The sequence below is a fragment of the Petromyzon marinus genome, chromosome 32 (genome assembly GCF_048934315.1).
Source record: "Petromyzon marinus isolate PM22_M1 ecotype Great Lakes invasive population chromosome 32, UKy_Petmar_22M1.pri1.0, whole genome shotgun sequence".
Taxonomy (NCBI): domain Eukaryota; kingdom Metazoa; phylum Chordata; class Hyperoartia; order Petromyzontiformes; family Petromyzontidae; genus Petromyzon; species Petromyzon marinus.
In genome coordinates, this window is record NC_133698.1 from 11,300,148 (window position 1) to 11,318,508 (window position 18,361).

General features: G+C 53.5%; 1 protein-coding gene across 1 annotated transcript; it reads left to right on the forward strand.

The window, feature by feature from the left end:
- The first annotated feature begins 45 nt into the window (after positions 1–45).
- Positions 46–17,597, forward strand: LOC116948043 (Na(+)/H(+) exchange regulatory cofactor NHE-RF3-like). The gene is made up of 9 exons (XM_032964334.2): positions 46–296; positions 5,197–5,440; positions 6,833–7,025; positions 7,449–7,585; positions 9,429–9,624; positions 12,304–12,500; positions 14,142–14,321; positions 15,287–16,132; positions 16,622–17,597. Exons 1-9 carry the CDS (start codon positions 82–84, stop codon positions 16,658–16,660), a joined length of 2,247 nt encoding a protein of 748 aa, XP_032820225.1. The 5' UTR covers positions 46–81; the 3' UTR covers positions 16,661–17,597.
- The last annotated feature ends 764 nt before the right edge of the window (positions 17,598–18,361 follow it).

Below are 18,361 nucleotides of genomic sequence, written 5' to 3' on the forward strand. Positions count from 1 at the left end.
ATATCTCCACAAGGGGCTGTTAATACCGCCCGGCAAGGGTGCAGAGAGGGCAAAAAAGAAAGAAAAAAATGTGACTGGGGCATGCGACGAGGAGACCCTTCAGCCGGTTGCTCATTTACCCTCGCGGACTTTGTGCCAGCTCCGTTACGAGCCAAGGCGAGGCGAGAGGCAGGGCAAGGCACAAGCGGCGCTTTGGTTGCAGGGTCCCAAGTCTCCACCATACCATTGCTCTTGACGCGTTGGGCGATTCACAGCACGCGAACTCCAAGAGCCACGCTCCGCAGGGCTCCAGGCGGGTGAGTGGGAGACGTCGCCTGCACGGCGATTTCTCGTGAATTGCCACTTTTGTCGTTGTTCGTCGTTGTTGTTGTCGTTGTTGTTGTTGTTTTACAAGCGGGACTTTATTTTATTTTTCCTAGCACCGCATTGTGTTTTGTCGCTCGTGTACATACGTGCAGAAGACGGCGAAGCGACTCTTTGAGGACTGATACGCGACGTTATTTGTTAAGGAAACCCACCGCCGTCTCCTATTCACCACCACACAGTGCATTGCGGCTCTTAAAATATTGAGGGTTTTTTAAAACATTTTTGTTTGTTACCACCGGCTCTTCTTGCTGTTTTTTGCTTGCCGACCCGTGATCTTAGCACCAACAAATCATTCATAACCGTTCCCCATAAGCGTCTCTCGCGGTTCAGAAAAAATATTATCTGGCGTTTAACCTTTGGCTCCCACGTCCAACGCACTACTTACTCGATGCTATGGGAGTTAAGTCGTCATTTAAAGTGGAGCTATCCATCTAAGCAGTTTGCTCCCATGTGCATTAGAATATCGTTGCTTTCGAAGAGTAAGTTGAGCGTCGTGTTAATCATTTTGATCGAGCATGTATTTAATTCGCTTAACCCCTTTGTAGACATAAATATGCTGACTCGGCGTAATGGTTTTCAAATCCCCTCCTTGGTAATTGTTGGACTGCGAAGTAGTTTGTTCTGTACTGCATCATTACGATATGCATAGACTACTTCTATTTAGGATGCGGTACGTATTTGCAAATGCATGACTCTCTGTACGCAGCAACATTTTAAAAGGAGACAATTGCTGCCCAAAGTCTCACACACACACACACAAATGCACGATTATCAGCTTTTCTACAAACGAGCCTGAAAAAAAACCGGTGATGTTTTTTTTCTTCTCCCAAGTCTCGACGTTCCGGAACCCACGGCATATCCAGAACACGCCGAAAGTATGCAACGTGAAATGATCTGTGCTCCGGGGAGTGGGTTGGGGTTGGGGTGGGGGGTCTTGCTTGCGAAACGTCGACAGGAGGATGATCTCGTGAATTAAGTCTCGGAGTTTAGATTCTCCAGAAAACGAGTAGAATGGAAACTTCCACCAGGCTTTCGCCGTGCGACCTTTTACTTGCATCGTGGCTTGATCTGGGTGCTGTGGACTGTATGAGCTGGGTGCTGTGGACTGTATGAGCTGGGTGATGTGGACTGTATGAGCTGGGTGATGTGGACTGCATGAGCTGGGTGATGTGGACTGTATGAGCCGGGTGCTGTGGACTGTATGAGCTGGGTGCTGTGGACTGTATGAGCTGGGTGCTGTGGACTGTATGAGCTGGGTGCTGTGGACTGTATGAGCCGGGTGCTGTGGACTGTATGAGCTGGGTGCTGTGGACTGTATGAGCTGGGTGCTGTGGACTGTATGAGCTGGGTGCTGTGGACTGTATGAGCTGGGTGCTGTGGACTGTATGAGCTGGGTGCTGTGGACTGTATGAGCTGGGTGCTGTGGACTGTATGAGCTGGGTGCTGTGGACTGTATGAGCCGGGTGCTGTGGACTGTATGAGCTGGGTGCTGTGGACTGTATGAGCTGGGTGCTGTGGACTGTATGAGCTGGGTGCTGTGGACTGTATGAGCTGGGTGCTGTGGACTGTATGAGCTGGGTGCTGTGGACTGTATGAGCTGGGTGCTGTGGACTGTATGAGCTGGGTGCTGTAGTTGCCACGAGCTGGGTGTGTGCTGTGTGCGTGCCAAGGCAAGGCTGTAAATAAGTGCAATAGTCCAGATACCAGGAGGTATCCACGTAGCAATACGTGTTCCTACATAATTGCCACATGCAGCAGAATAAAGATAAAATAGTAAAAGAGAGGCCACATACCGTAAAGATAAATTTTGAGGTAATAATAAACGTGGAGAAAAAAAACAAATAAAATTAGGTGGTAACAAAGAAGCACGTCGTCGGCGTATATTTTTTTTTCTAACACTGAAAAATATCCAGGAGTGGATTGATCATGGCTGATGGCGACCCTGAAATAACGAATCCAAGTTAAATTGTCTTCCCCGTTTTAATTACAAAAAAAACGCGACCCCGGTACGCATTCAAAATGTGCATCCCTGCTGGGACGGTGGTGAAAATTCCACATTCACACGGCGAGCGCTATCCATGGCACGACCACTCTTGGACCTTGCAAGGCAGGTGGTACCTGCTGTTTTTTTTTATTTCTTTCAAATGATAAAAATACATAGTAATTAAAACTTACGACTCGCACCGTATTTTCTCACTTTCAAAGTGAGAGGGAGGGAGAACGAATCAAGAGGGAGCAACCAAAGAGGAACGGGAAGGTATCCACGCGTTGAGCCGGCGCTTCTAGCGACTGCCCAAGCTCTGCGTTCCTCGATATACCTGCAATGTGTTGTCGGCCAACGAACGAGCGCTTACATGTAGGGAGGAAATTGGAAAACAAAACCCACGCGTGCGAGGGGGAAACGCTCGAGCACATACAGAGGGATATCCTGTTAATCCCACATTGGAAAATGTTATCAAAGATTGTTGGTAATGATGTATTACTGTAACAGTTTTGTCTGAGACGCCTCCGATTTTCCCGCACCTCCGAGGAGCACGCTTCAATAACATAAATACACAGAGACCCACAGACACCCAAAGCCATATAGAGCCCCGCAGAGACCCACCGATTATCACGGTTGGCTCCGTACGGTGCAAAATAAGTTCTACATACGAACGTACGGAACAGCGGGAATTCCAAATTGCGTCTGTACAGCCTTCTCCTGGAGGGCTAATGGGGTTATCGTTCTCGAGTCGGGGATGAATGACGAGGTTTATCTTTAAACCGGTACTTTTTGAACCCGTTGCGAGTCACTTTAGAGATGTTCAAGCCACCCCACCAGCTGGCCGGATGCATCGTCAAGGAACATTTTTGGAGAGTAGTTTGCATGCTAATGATGGTCTCTGCAGGGTGCTTCAAAAATATGTTAACAATTATAGGAATAGGTTTTACCCTTTTAACTGGCACAAAAGAACTGACACCTTTATTCAAGGCATCATGTTTGCAATAACCACAACACAAGCAGTCAAAATGCAAACAAAAAAACAACTCTGATAATAATATGCACTATCCTTGAATTTGATTGGTCCACACCCGAGACGGCTTTTCTTAGAGCCTAGTTTCCAACACCAGTTTCCAACACAAGTGGAGACTAGGCTCTAAGAAAAGCCGTCTCGGGTGTGGACCAATCAAATTCAAGGATAGTGCATATTATTATCAGAGTTGTCTTTTTTGTTTGCATTTTGACTGCTTGTGTTGTGGTTATTGCAAACATGATGCCTTGAACAAAGGTGTCAGTTTTGTGCCAGTTAAAAGGGTAAAACCTATTCTTATATCTTGTTTCTGGCAAAAGAGGTCTCATAATGTTAACACTTACATGGGGCTATATTCAGTGCCCGATTTAGCTAGTGCGGGGCCTGTAGCATTATGTTATAAAGGGGCCCTAAATTAGAGAAAAACACGTAAATATCAAAACACACATCTTTAACTTGCATAGTAAAGTAATTGTATTTGCTCATTTACTCTACAGCCAGATAATACGACAAATCGCTAACTTTAAACACCCAGTCGTTCGTAAACGTTGAAGGAAGTATGACGTCACACGATTTTGGACGATTTTTGACCCCCCCCCCCCCTCGTCACACGGCGTCACAAAGAGACAGACCCCCCTCAAATATGACGTCACAAAGCTCTGCCCCTCCCCCCAACCATATTTCCATTTTGAAAATAAAACATGCTTGAAATCGCTTTAAACTATTGTCATTGTAGTGGGTATTTAATGTGGCGCTGCACTCTGATGTTGTAGGAGAAAACATTTATTAAAAAGTCAATTTAATTAAGTAGAACGTGTTGTCTATATTTATGTAAAGTTGCGCATTTTGATGTGACGTCACATTTCTCAACCCCCCCTCCCTCGTCACACATCGTCACAAATGTCTGACCCCCCCCCCCCCCCAGGTGCGTGGCGTCATTTATGGACGGCCCCTTAGATCGCCAACGTGTAAATGTGTCGTAACCCTTCACGACCCGACAGCCAATTAGTAAGGGATTTGTCACGTAAACAAAACGCCAAATAGCTACTACTTCAGCCCACCGGTGTGTTGGAGAGTAAATCCACAACATTTACAATTTGAGTAGAACGAAGTTTCGCTGGTAACCACATCAACCAGCATCAACGGGCGATTTGCCAGAATAGTGAAGGTCGGTCAGCCGGTGGTTTCGACAAGCAAGCCTTGGTTGCTGGCCGAGCGTGCAGTGGAGTAGAGCGAGATGAGAGTGGGGGAGGTGGGAGAGTAAGGTGGAGAGTTCACCATGGCAGTCCATGGTAAACTGGACTCCCAGGGTAAATTGGACGCCCATGAATTTTGATTTAAAACTTTCGTGACTGCAGGGATTCATATTCATATTCTTGGTTCTTTCCTTTCTACGTGACTTTACCGAAAGAACCAAGAATATGGACGCCCATGGTCAAGGATCGGCAGCCAATATAATAATAGCATTTTTTTTCTTTCTAATTCAGTACAACAAACTCAATATTCAAAGAGGCGCAACGCGGTCCTCGGACACCAATTGAAGGCCAGGACGGCACACGAGCGAGTGGCTAGCCAGACCCACGCCCGGCCGCCTTTGTCTTTCGCAGCGGCGATGTTTACTACACACCGCACCAAGTACACTCATTCGAGGCCGAGTCGACCGAGGGGAGGCCCTAAGGACCGGTTCGGATAATCATCACTGATGTTGACCGTTGAGCGGGAATCGAACCCGTGTCGCCGGGTCGGTAGCGCGACGCGCGGCACGCTACAGCGACGCTGCCGCTCCCCGCTAACCCCCCCGCCTCCGCCGTCTCCACAGACCACCGCTCACGATGACGGTCACAGCAGGAGGAGGCGGTGGCGCCGGTGCGCTGCGCGAGTGCGCGCTCGAGCGCAAGCCGGGCAAGGGCTTCGGCTTCTTCCTGCGCCTCGAGAGCGGCGAGGAGGGCCACCTGATCCGCGAGGTGGCCATGGGCAGCCCGGCGCACGGCGCGGGACTGCAGGACGGTGACCGCGTGATCCGCGTCAACGGCGAGCACGTGGACGGCGGAGACCACGCCAAGGTGAGAAGGACGCGTGGCTCTCGAGCCCCCCCACCCCAACCCTCCGCACCAAAGACAAAGCCCCCCCCCCCCCACGTGTAGCATTTCAGTTTCATTTATTAGGTGTAACCCTGTGAGCCATGCGGCTCTTGACTCGGGTGCAACCGCAACAAACAAAAAAACATGAACAAGAAATATCTTGAAGTGACTACACGCGACAGAAAAATCCAGGAACAAAAACGGCAAAAGTCTTCCAGAAAAAAACACCGTATTTAACAGACTGTTGGGGAGAGTGCCGTAAGCGAGCAGCACCTACGATGGCTCGGCACGGCACACGACGGGGTGGGTGGCCAGCACCACGCCCGTGCCGCCTTTGTCTCTCCCCGGTGGCGATGACCTTTTTTTTTTACACACCGCACCAGGTACTCAGTTTGAGGCCGAGTCGACCTAGGGGAGGCCCAGGATCGGTTCAGATAATCGTCACTGGGTGTTGGCCGTGAGCGGCAATCGAACTGGGGTCGCCGGGTTCGTAGCGCAGCGTAGCGCTAACCGCTACACCACCGCTCCCCACCACCACCACCGCATCACCTTCCGTGCCAGCAAGGATTTACGTATGGATTCTCCCATTGTACCTCCCATTAGCTTTGCTCTGTGCATGCGAGTTTACTCTCGGGCCAAGGCACCTAAGCGGGGTCGGGTGGGTGGGGAAGGGGGGGGGGGTAAATATTAAAAATTGGTTAATCATCTTCTTTGGTTCTTTCGGTAAAGTCACGTAGAATGAGAATAAAATAATAAAATGAAATTCTCACGACGTTTCGGCCACAACACAAGTAGCCGTCCTCAGGTGAAGAAACAGGACCGTCCAGAAGACAGCGCTTGAGTGAACCCTGTCAAGCTTGACAGCGTCTTTTAAGCTGTGTGGGAGGAACAGAGAGCCTGGACAAAGGAACATGTAACTGGGAGATTAGCATTACGGAGAGCGAACGAGCTGGGACTGGAGGAGGGGGGAGGGGAGTTTACATATAAATTAGCATGTAACTGGGGGATCAGCATGATGTTGGTGTGAGGGATTAGCACCACGGCGAACGACGAGCTCGGACCGGGGGACGGGGGGGAGAGGAGTTTGCATCTAAATTAGCATTGGTTAATCATTTACGAGGCGAGTACGGCTATGGGGAGGGGTCACGGGAGTGGCGCAGTGATTAGCGCATTGCCCTATGAACCCCCCCAGCTCACGGCCACGGCTAACATCAAGGTTGGCCCGCGGCTGCTCAACGCTCACTTGGGGGGCTTCCACGGAACATCGCTGTCGCGTGAGCTGGATTTCTCTTTTGGGTTGGTGGCATTCTTCTGACACCCCCCCACCCACCCCTCCCCTCCCCTCTGCCCCCCCCCCCACCCCCACCCGTGCAGGTGGTGGATCTCATCAAGAAGAGCGGGGACAAGGTGACGCTGGTCGTCCAGGATGCCAAGTCCTACAAGGAGCAGCGTGTGGCGGCGGCGGCCACGCCTGCCAAGGGCCCTTCCTCGCAAGGGCCCCGCCCGCGACTCTGCACCCTGCAGCGTAGCAGTGACGGCTTCGGATTCCACCTCAAGTCCATTGAAGGTGAGCGGCGTACTCTGTTGTGTGGGCGCTGGGGGGGAGGGGCGGTAGTACAGCTGTAGTGCAGCAATGGTCGGCGCGCTGCGCTACGAACCCGGCTAAGACTCGGGGTTCGATTCCCACTCGCGGCCACCAACGTACAGCGACGATTATCGGAATCGGTCCTGGGCTTCCCCTTGATCGACTCAGCCTGAAATGAGTACCCGGTGTGGTGTGGTGCCGGGGAGACAAAGGCGGCCAGGCGTGGTGCTGGCCACCCACTCCCTCGTGTGCTGTGCCATGAAAAAGCACTTCACAGATCGTCGGATTCCTCCAGTATCAATAGATATTCTGATTCTGATTCCATTCTGATAGGTGCTCGCAAACAGCACTTTGCCCAACAGTCGGTTAAGGCTATACGGGGGGGGGGGTCTTTGTCTTTGTCAGGTTCAGAGGGCATGTTCATCATGGACGTGAAGTACGGCTCCCCGGCTGAGAAGGCTGGCCTGCGCTCCGAGGACCGGCTGGTGGCTCTGAACGGAGAGGACATCACGGACCTGACTCACGCCATCGTCGTGGACAAGGTCAGCGGTGCCCCCGGGGTCCTAGCGTCACGCGTACAGCTCCCCGCCTGTTGCTGCCACTGCTGGATGAGGGCCTTCCGTGTCGTGGTGGTGGTGGTGGTCGCGGGGGGCGGGGGGTTACACGGCCCGTACTTGGTCACGCCGGGGAAGGGCGGTGAAAGTGAGGAGCGTGGGCCTTGATAGCAAAGAACTACGGTGGGGTTTTCCGCACCTTCCTCCGTAGCTTCAACTAACGTAGCTTAAACTATAAACGCAACTATTTTTTTTAAACCAGGTATGTAGCCTAATGAGCTACATAACTCTTTTTCAGAAGCGACCTGGCCGGCTCAAATGATAGCTCTACGAAAGCGGCTTATCGCGCGAACATTTACATCAGCCAAAATACTCTTACACGCGTGATATCGATTATAAATGTGGAGGGGGAAAACCGGAGGACCCGGAAGAAAATCCACGCGACCATGGGGAGAGAGACATTGAAAAGTCCAAATATACAGCAGGCGTCAAGGTCTGGATCGCACCCACGACCGCCTGTATATCAGGCGAGAGAGTGAACATCTCGCTACCGTTCGCCCAACCACAGCTGTCTCCAGCCTCAAGTCCGCTTGGCTTCCGCGGTCTGATCTGATCGATTGCCTTTCGGTTGTGTTTTGATCGCAAGCCCATTGATAATAAAATTAACCTGTTAATTACCCCGACTTCTGTTGAAATCGCCTCCAACGGGCCCGATCTCATCATACACGGGAAGCTAAAGCAAGATTGATCCTGGAGAGCACTCTACAGCGCTGTTGTGGGCGACCGCCATGCATTGTGGGACAACAGAGGGCAGTTCAGTCAAATCATCCATTGTTGTACCGTATCATTCTCTCGTCGTCTACGCTTCCTGCCTTCGCTAACCCACTGCACCACTCAGGGGCCGTCCATAAATGACGTCACGCACTTAAGGGGGGGAGGTCAGACATCTGTGACGATGTGTGACGAGGGGGGGGGGTTGAGAAATGTGACGTCACGTCAAAATGTGCACTTAAAATAAATATAGACAACACGTTCTACTCTAGATTTGAAGCTTTCGTGACTTCAAGGATCCATACTCTTTGGTTTTATTCGGTAAAGTCACGTGACTTTACCGAATAAAACCAAAGAGTAACACGTTCTACTTAATAAAATAGACTTTATCATACATGTTTTCTCCTACAACATCAGAGTGCAGCGCCACATTAAATACGCACTACAATGACAATAGTTTAAAGCGATTTTAAGCATGTTTTATATATTTATTGGGGGGGGGGCAGAGCTTTGTGACGTCATATTTGAGGGGGGGGGGTCTGACTTTTTGCGACGCCGTGTGACGACGGGGGAGGGGGGGGGGGTCAAAAATCGTTCAAAATCGCGTGACGTCATTTACGGACGACCCCTCAGCGTGACGCGGTCTGGTCAATTCACCCCCTGCGACCCGCGTGGCGGCGTCGTCTTCGGAGGAGGAGGAGGTCCTCATCCAGCAACGGATCGGGCACGCGGTCCCGCGCACGTGCGAATGTGCGCGTCGTGCTGCACGCGCGTGCGTTCAACTCTCGACGCTTGTCCCCGCGCTCACCGTAACGTGGCCCAACCGGTGGCGACCGCTGGCGAGATGCACGGAAGGTGAACTGCGGTGTCACCGGGCGATCCACCACGTGCACGCCCGCGTGCGGCGCGAGGCCGGATCGCTCCCGGGAATAATCCTCGCCCGTTTGTACATGGGCAAACCGGCAAGCCTCGGTCTTCAAGTGACAATCCCGCCCGCCCGCCCCCCCCCCCCACCCCACCCCTCCACCACCGCCCTGCCCCGTGCCTCCGGCGCATCCAGGTGAAGCGCGGCGGCAAGACGGTGCACCTCCTCGTGGTGGACAAGGAGGCCAGCGAGCACTTCAAGCGGACGGGCGAGCGGGTGACCGCTGCCATGGTCGAGCGCGCGTCCCTGCCCCACCAGCCCCGCTCCGTCAAGCTGAAGCGCGCCAGCGACGGATACGGCTTCTTCCTGCGCGCCGAGCGCGGACGCATCGGTGGGTACCGCAGGGAGGGGGGACGCCCCCCCCCCCCAACAACAACTCCCCCCCCACCCACCCCTGACGAGGAGACGCGTATCGTTCGTTCGCTGTCCTTCGCACGCACCTCTGATCAACACGGTTGGCTACGCACGGTGCGAAAGAAGTTCAACGTACGACCGTGGAGCGTTGCACTCTCCCTTTGGCCACACCTCGGCAAGGGGAGCAGAGTCTGTTGCGAAAAAATAGGGTAGCGGACAGCGGGGAAAGATGAGCGGGAGAGGGATGCCCGGACTGAAGTCCCCAAGACGGACAAAGCAGAGGGCACACGGCTCAAGATGAGCAACAGGAAGAGATGAGGAGGAACATCAGCGGTGCAGGAAGGGAGGGGGGGGAGGAGGAGGAGAGAGGAATGACCAGGTCAACACGTCGGGAATGAGAGGGCAGTGATGATGATGATGATGAGATGGAGGGGGAAGGGAGGGAGCAGAGAGTTGAAAGGAGCGAGCAGAAGTGAGCGTGCACAGAGCAGCAGCGTCTGTTTTCACAGGGGGAGAGGAGAGGCACACAGAAGTCACGTGGTTTAACGGAGGTTCCAGCTGAATTAGATGCTACCACGAGCTCAGCACAGTGCACGCCCTGCCTCGTCCAAGCTGCAGTCGTCACTTATCAGCGTTCAGGCTTGCCAGCATTGGGGAGAGACGAGTCTACCGTCCCTGGTGTGGCTAAATGAGAATCTGGCGCCGAGGTTGTTCAGCGGTTTATTCATTCCAGAGCCATCTTATCTAAACAGCCGCGCAATTCGACTGTGGGAAGGTTCAAGGCTACGTCTACGTTCAGGTTCGCAGATTGCCAAAAAAAGCCGTGGACTCTGCTGTTCTTTATATAAACAAATAAATTGCGTGCGAGCTGCGGCACTGAATCAAGAGCACGGGGCGAAGCGGGAAATCTTCGCTGACGCGCCCACACCGCGCTCAAGGGGCTAAACCCATTCGGGCTCGCGAGGTCACCACGACCCGCACGCTACGCCGTTCTTGGTTAATGTATTTTTATATTTTTCAATAAATTATATTGCCAATCTTGAGCCAAATCAGCAACACAGAATTGGACAGTGATATCGGTGAGCTGGGCATTAGGTTTGATTGGCCGAGCGGCGGTGTCGCTATCATGAAAAACGGGCGGAGGTGTTTTCAGACGGGCACACGCACGCACGCGCACGCACGCGAACACGCAGACGGAGTTCTGCGTTTCTCGGGCTTGGAAAAAAATAAAATGTAGCGACCGGGCATCCTCCTGAAACCGGCTGCAGCCGAGGCTGGCAGATCGGACCACACCGCACCCTGAGAGTCGACCGGAATTCCCCTCCACTGCTCGTGCCCAGATTCGTTATTTCTGTTTTACTTATTGTGCCGCTTTGCCCGGAAAAAGATTTACCGATTCGCACGACCCCTGTTCGGGAGGGTGCTGCCAAGTTATCGCAGTAGTGCGGGGGGCAATGAATTTTGAATAGATGCCGTTTGAGTCATTTACAGGTAATGCAACTCAATTTGTACGAGTTATGTAATTGGACCATGATGCTTGCGGGTGACGTCGTGAGATGTCTAGCGTCCACTGCGAGTGAAGTAGCCGAAGGCTTTTTTTCTTCATAACCAATGCACCCAGCAGTATTAACCAGGGCGGCGGCTGGGTTCGAACCACGAACCTGTGCACCGGATGGTGTTAAACTATATATTTTTGTAGTTTACCAGGTAAGGCCCGCTGTGCTGTATAGCTCTTTTTCAGAAGCGAGTTGGCCACAAATGATAACTCAACGAAGTGGCTTATCAACACGTGAAAATTTACAGCAGCCAAACACTCTAAACGCGTGACGTTGATTCGAAATGTGGAGGGGGGAAACCGGAGGACCCGGAGGAAAATCCACGCGACCACGGAAAGAGACACGGAAACTATATACAGGACAGCTGGCGTCAGGGTCGGGATCAAACTCCCGGGACCTCCTGTATACCAGGCGAGGAAGTTAACATCTCGCCCCCCGTGAAGGGTGTCGTCGTCCCGGACCTGCGCGATTTTATCTGCCGAGCATCAGCCGGCAAGAGACGACGTGTCGGCTGCTCCAGCAGGCGACCTTTGTCGTGCCTCTTGCTCAAGCTGTAAACCACCACCCACCCACCCCAACCACCCACCCACCGCCCCCACCCCCCCCCCCCCCCCCAGTCGCCTCTGTCCACCCACGTGTAAAACAAGTGCAGAAACGGTCAGCTGAGTAACGTATGCAGCGATTGCTGTGCACGCGCAAGTACGTGGATGTATCAACGGTGGAAGACGTGGAATCCCAACGTCAATTGGTTCCGTCTAATGAGTTTTCGAGCGCAGGAATTGAGCGATGCAGCAGTGGTTATTGAATGATCGTGAATAATTGGCCTAACAATGAACCGGTTGTTGGGCTTCCTTGGGGTTAGGGTCCATGCAGAATTTTGCACGGGAGCTTGCAGGATGGCAATTACCGCGTTTAAACATTTCCGCGTTACGTATTGCGGGACATGCACACACCGTTGCAACATCGAGTACCGAAACAGCCGCACAATCCCCCGTTCAGCCGTACAAACTTCCCGTGGCGAGTCCTCTCGTCGCTTCGCGCCGCGACCTTCCTCCGCGCCGTACGTAACCAACCTCAGCTAATCGGATGTGGCGGTGCAGGCCACTTCATCCGCGAGATCGACGCCAAGAGCCCCGCCGACAAGATGGGCCTCAAGGACGGAGATCGCATCGTGGCGGTGGGCGGTGACGCCGTGGACAAGCTCACGCACGAGGAGGTGGTGGAGCGCATCCGCAAGGACGGCAGCAGCACCACGCTGCTCGTGCTCTCCGAGGCCGCCGACGCTTTCTACACCATGGTGCGCTCGGTTCGTTGTCCGTCCCCCGACGAGCACGGTTCGCTGCGCACGGTGCGAAAGAAGCTTGATGCACGTAGCGTGCCGTGCGTGGTGCGGCTCCGGGGAGCCCGTGGGGGCCGTAAGCTATGGGGGCCGTGCGGGGTCACGAGTGAGGCCACGATTTTTTTTGGGGACGAGGGGTCACGGAAATCGTGAACTTGAGCGTAAAGGTCGCGCGTGAAATCTTGTTGTCGTTGATGGCCGAACACTTCAGGGTCAGCTGGTTCTCAACACGTGCGTTGCCTGTCTGTATCGGAATCAGAATTCATTATTCATACTGGAGGAATCTGATGCGCTGTAAAGCTCTTTTTCACAGATATCCAGTAGGGGGCGGGTCACAGCGTTACAACAACAAACAATACGATAATACATCAGGAGTGCAAAGCATAGGAAAGGTAAATGACTCACTTAAAATATATACAAATGAAACTTCAATGTTTTTTTATCTTACCAGTTAAAGCTCACTTAAGCCATCAGATTCTTTAGGGGAGGCGCAGGCTGCGGCATGGATACCGTGCAGAGACATTTCGATTATCATTCGGGGAAGGGGTGAACGTTTGCGTTGGCGACAAAACTCCAGTTGCACATAAAACGTGGAACGAGTGCCTTGGTCACACCGCCAAGCTAGAGGCGTGGACACGTGATCTCTCTCTCTCTCTCTGTTATGGCCTCCTTAATCTTGAGTTGTATTTTTTGTGGTGAGGCGGGGCGCGTGGTGACCAGCGGTTTTGAGTGAGGAGGGTGGGCAGGGAGGGACGCCGTGCCAACAATGTTGAGAACTGCTGCATTAGCCACTTGGTTGATTTCTTTTTCAAGGTTGCCGTTTTTTTTCCTTCCGCCTGCAACGCGGCGGCCGTGAACGCTACTCCTAAAGAAATCTTCTTTTTCCCGGTGCCAAAATCGTAGCCTCGGTCGTGCGATCTGTGAGAGAGTCGAAGTTTGTGGGCGCCCTGTGTCGCGGGCGTCGCAATGTCGTGCCGAGGAGAGCAAACGCGTGGACACGCGGGTCCTGGGAGCTGTCCATGGTAACCAAAATGCGACACCGGGAGCAGTAGTTTAGGTAAACTAAACAACAACCAAAAACTAGTTTTATTTGATCAGGTAAGGGCCAACTGAGCTGTTGTAGCTGTTTTTCAAAAGCGACCTGGCCATCACAAATTATAGCTCAGCGAAGTGGCTTATAATGTGGATATTTATAGCAGCCAAACACTCTAAATGCACGTTGATTCTAAATGTGGAGGTTAAACACCGGAGGACCCGGAGGAAAACCCACACGACCACGGGGAGAGAGACACGCAAACTCCAAATGCACAGCAGACGGTTAGGGTCGTGATCGAACCCACGGACTCCTGTATACCAAGCGAGGTAGTTAACATCTCCTAGCCACCGTGATGATGATGATGAGAGAGAGGGAAACACAAACTCCAAATATACAGCAGGCGGTCACAGTCGGGATCGAACTCACGAACTCCTGTATCCTAGGCGAGGTAGGTAACATCTCCCAGCCACCGTGGCACCCTAACGACGTCATCGACGATACCGACGACCATCACGACGACGACCGACGTTGATGGTGACGAACGTTCGCCCGACCCCCGCCAGCACGGCATCAACCCCGTGGGCAGTGGAGGGCGAAGCGACGTCGGCGTCTCTGGCAAGGCGGCGTCCCCCGCGGACGCCCAGGATCTCCGCCCGCGCCTCCGCCGCCTCAGCAAGGGCGCCGACGGCTTCGGTTTCCACCTCTACGGCATCCGGGGCCAGCCGGGGCAGTACATCAAGAAGGTGGGGCACGCACGTGGAGCTGCGCGCTGGCACCAGCGGCGCGCACGGCAGAACCCCTCGCGAAACGTCGTCAGCCTGCGACGCACCGCGCTTCGATCAATTGGCGGGCGGGGGGGGGGGGTGATCCTCATTGCTCATGCACACGTTGGCCTGTGCGAATTTGCGGGACTAATTGTTATGCATATTGCGTTGGGGGGGGGGCGGAGGTGGTTTGGGGGGTGCCCGACTTCACAAGGTTGCTGGGTCACGGTTCATCGGTCAGAGAAGAAGTGGCAAGGGGTTTAGTGTAAACAACACAACGGATACACACTCGCCTCCGCGTGGTGGTACCCAGAGGTCTTGGACCAACGGGAAGACGATACTGGAGATAACGATCCGACGAGGGTAGGTCCTTGAAGGATCCGTCACCGGTGCAACACGGGGAAGACTTAAATGTGAGTAGTTTAAACTTCTTTCGCACCCTACGTAGCCAACCGTCCTAATCGGAGGGTGCGGGGAACGACAACAAGCTCAACAAAAAAACGCAATTCAAGAAATGTTTTCAATCTAGGCGATTCAAAAGTTGCAGAGCTTCAGTGGCTTCCTGATATCAGAAGAGCGTTCCAGACGGCCACATTGACCGTCTTTGTTTGATTGGTTGGCCAAAAAAGGGCCGCAGAAGCGCTCAGCCAGATGCGATGAGTACGGTCAGTCACTGAAAGACAAGTCATCAGTCCAAGCTCGTGATGATGATGATGATAATGACGATCACGAGACTGTGAGTGCAGATCTTGGTAGAATCGGGGCGCGTGATCGTGAAGCACCCGAGAGATGTGGCGGCAGGAAGGAAAGAGCTTTATAGCTCATCGGATTCCTCCAGTGTAAAATAAATACTCTTAATTCTGATTGTGAAGCAAGCGAGTGCAGTGTTTGCTCGTTCGAGCTCACGTTCACCGAACCGCCCGCCAAACCCCCCCGGGCCGCAGGTGACGCCGGGAAGCCCCGCGGCGCTCGCCGACCTCCACGACGACGACATGGTGGTGGAGGTGAACGGCCACAACGTGCAGGAGGCCACGCACGCCGACATCGTCGCCAAGATCCGCGACGGCGGCGCCAGCGTCGAGCTGCTGGTGGCGAGCCAGGCGGCCGTGCGCCACCACCGGCAGCTCGGCACGGCCATCACGCGCTCGCTGGCCGCGGGCGGCGAAACGGCCCGGGACGCCGCGGCGGCGGTCGCGGTGGCCGCGGCCGTCGCGGCGGCCGACGCCGACAGCCCCGGGGAGCGGGCCGTCGCGGCGGCCATGGCGGCCGTCGCGAGCGTGGCGGCCGCGCGCCTGGCCGTCGAGGAGGACGAGGGGGACGCGGGGATGGCGGCCGCGGTGCTGGCGGCGGCGGCGGCGGAGGCCGGAGACGACACGAACGACGCCCACGAGCGGGCGGCGGCCGCGGCCATCGCAAGCATCGCCGCCCTCGAGCTGGCCGAGCACGACGAGGAGGAGAGCTCCGAGTCGGAGGGCGACGACGAGGACAAGGAGGAGGAGGCGGAGCGGCAGAGGAAGGAGGACGCGGCGCAAGCGGCCGCGGTGGCGAGCATCGCGGCCATCGCCGCCGAGAATCTGATGGCCAGGAGCGGTGGCGGCAGCGACAGCGAGGAGGAGGAGAAGGAGGAGGAGGAGGTGATCCGGGCCGTGGCGGTGGCTGCCGCTGCGGGCGTGGCCGCGGAGGTGCTGGCGCGGGGCGGGGATGCGGACGAGGCCCGCGCGGCCGGGGAGGCGGTGGCGGCGGTGACGGCGGCCGTGGCGGAGGCGGCCAAAGAGAAAAGTGACGACGAGGTAAGGGGGGGGGGACACAAAGCTAAAGGTGCGGGGCCCGTGCAATTTCCTGCTTTTGCCCACCGCTGGCAGAAGGGTCTCCGGTGGAGCGAGTTCGAGAGAGCCCTCCGCTCGAGCGTATTTGTTCCACGCCGTCACACTGGTCAGACTTCCTGAAAGAGGTGGAAGTAGCCACACTTTACCCCACCACGCGTGAGCTGCCAATGTTGAGTGGACAGAGGGCATAAGGGGGGGAGTGGGATTGCGAAATGTGCGCATTGATTCACCTGCCGCAACGGGAGAACTGGAAGCACGCGGGATGCACAGTCGCGGTACATACCACGCAGCGATATTAAGCTCAATCGGCACCTCCGATTAGCACGGTTGGCGACGTACGGTGCGAAAGAAGTTCAACGTCGCCGGGGTTTTGTTTACCATGTATTTGCGGCGTGCCGCGTTATGGTCGGCGAGCATTAAACCTTTTGCGCGCGTGTGTGGTTTGCTTTGCAGGGCGACTCCACCTCGGAAGACGGAGATTCTTTCCTTTAAACTAAATTTCGGGACGGTCCCAGTCATTTCCCCTTTCGTGATTGTCGAATGGATGTAAAAATAATTGCAGTATTGTCAAAAAAAATATGTACATAGTTGCTCTGCAGATTTTCAATTTGTACGATTGTTTTTTTTTTGCCGTCCTCCAATTTGTAGAATGGTGGGGAAATTAGTTTGATTTTTGTTATTTGACACGTGAATTAAAATTAGCAACCTGAATTTTGTTTCTTAATTGAGGTTCACGAACGATTTATGCACGATACAAAAGTAACACGAAATGACCCGCCATCTTTTTTGATTGCTCAAATATCACCTTCTGAAAGTCCAGATTCAAATGACAAATGTGTAACATTTTCAACGAAAATTATACAAAAACTGAACGGTAATCTGAACATTTGCGTTCAGGAGCAACAACTGCATTCATTTGAACTCGTTGTGCCTTCCCCAAGCGGCGAGTTCACTCATTTATGCAAATTCCCAAGCAGGGCGCTAACGGACCATGAGTGTTGTCGACTGCTCGTGATATCACACTCGCAGGAGAGAGAAAAAACAAATACATTGGGACAGCTAACAACAAAAACAAAACTCTAAATCGGCCACATCACGTCGACTGGTTGAGAAAAAAAAACTATACAGGATAGGAGCAAGACGAATTGTGGGGAGGCCTTCATCCAGCAGTGGATAGACCAGGACCGATTACCGGTGATATCCATCAGCAGCGCAGCAGGGGAAATCGATGTATATTGACCGTAGGAGGCGTATCGTTGGGTATAGTTTTTTTTTTTAAAGCGGCTCGCCAACAACGTTGCTTCTGCGTCGCACAAAAATGCGCTTTCAAAACAAAAAAAACGTTGGCTCGGCGTGGTGAGCGTGCACACGGGATTTGGAAAAAAGAACCGTATGAATAAGCAACGTAATAAATACATCTATCGACGAATTGCCGCGACCAGGTGTCATTTTATCTCCACCACCACCGCTGCCACCTCCCCACACCGCAGGGGTGGACGAGCTGGCAAAGGAATCCACAGCTGGTGTGGATGACGCTTGCGAGAACCAGAACACCCCTACCCCCCCCCCCCGTTTCGGGCGAGGTAATGTTACGTTACGGGGAGGGGGCGGCACTTGCCTGGCGTGGCTAGATGTTAACCACCTCGCCTGGTATACAGGAGGTCGTGCGTTCAATCCCAACCCTGACGATGCCTGCATATTGAGTTTCCATGTTCACTCCCTGTGGTTGCGTGGATTTTCCCTCAAGAGCCTTCTGGTTTATCCCCCCCCCCCACTCCACATTTATAAATCGACATCCGTTGAGTGTATTTGGCCGCTCTAAAGTTCAACTTGATCCTCCACGTCGTTGAACTATCATGTGGCCGGATCGCTTAAAAAAAAATAAAGCTATAAATGTATGAAAAAATAAGAATAGCTTTTCCCCTTTCTGGTAATAAAAGAGGTGTTAAGATGTTAAAACACCAAATAGAAACATTTTGCAAGGAATCAAGTTCGCGTTAACGACACGGAGTGCTTGTGGTGGGGGCATGCAAACAAACTATATAGCTCAGTGGGCCTTACCTAGTAAAATTTAAAAGTTAGGTTTTTAGTTTCGTGTCGAGAGGTCATTAGGTCGGCCAGGCTGCAAGAGGGTTGACCCACTGCCCAAGAAGATGGTTGGTTTCACGAGCTGGAGGTGGTGCAGACAGATGT

Bases quoted from the DNA above. Each gene is read 5' to 3' on its own strand.
- LOC116948043 (XM_032964334.2), top strand. From the start codon at position 82: ATGCGACGAGGAGACCCTTCAGCCGGTTGCTCATTTACCCTCGCGGAC. The intron at 297-5,196 runs GTGAGTGGGAGA...CCGTCTCCACAG, and splicing joins CTCCGCAGGGCTCCAGGCGG to ACCACCGCTCACGATGACGG. The intron at 12,501-14,141 runs GTGCGCTCGGTT...GACCCCCGCCAG, and splicing joins CCGACGCTTTCTACACCATG to CACGGCATCAACCCCGTGGG.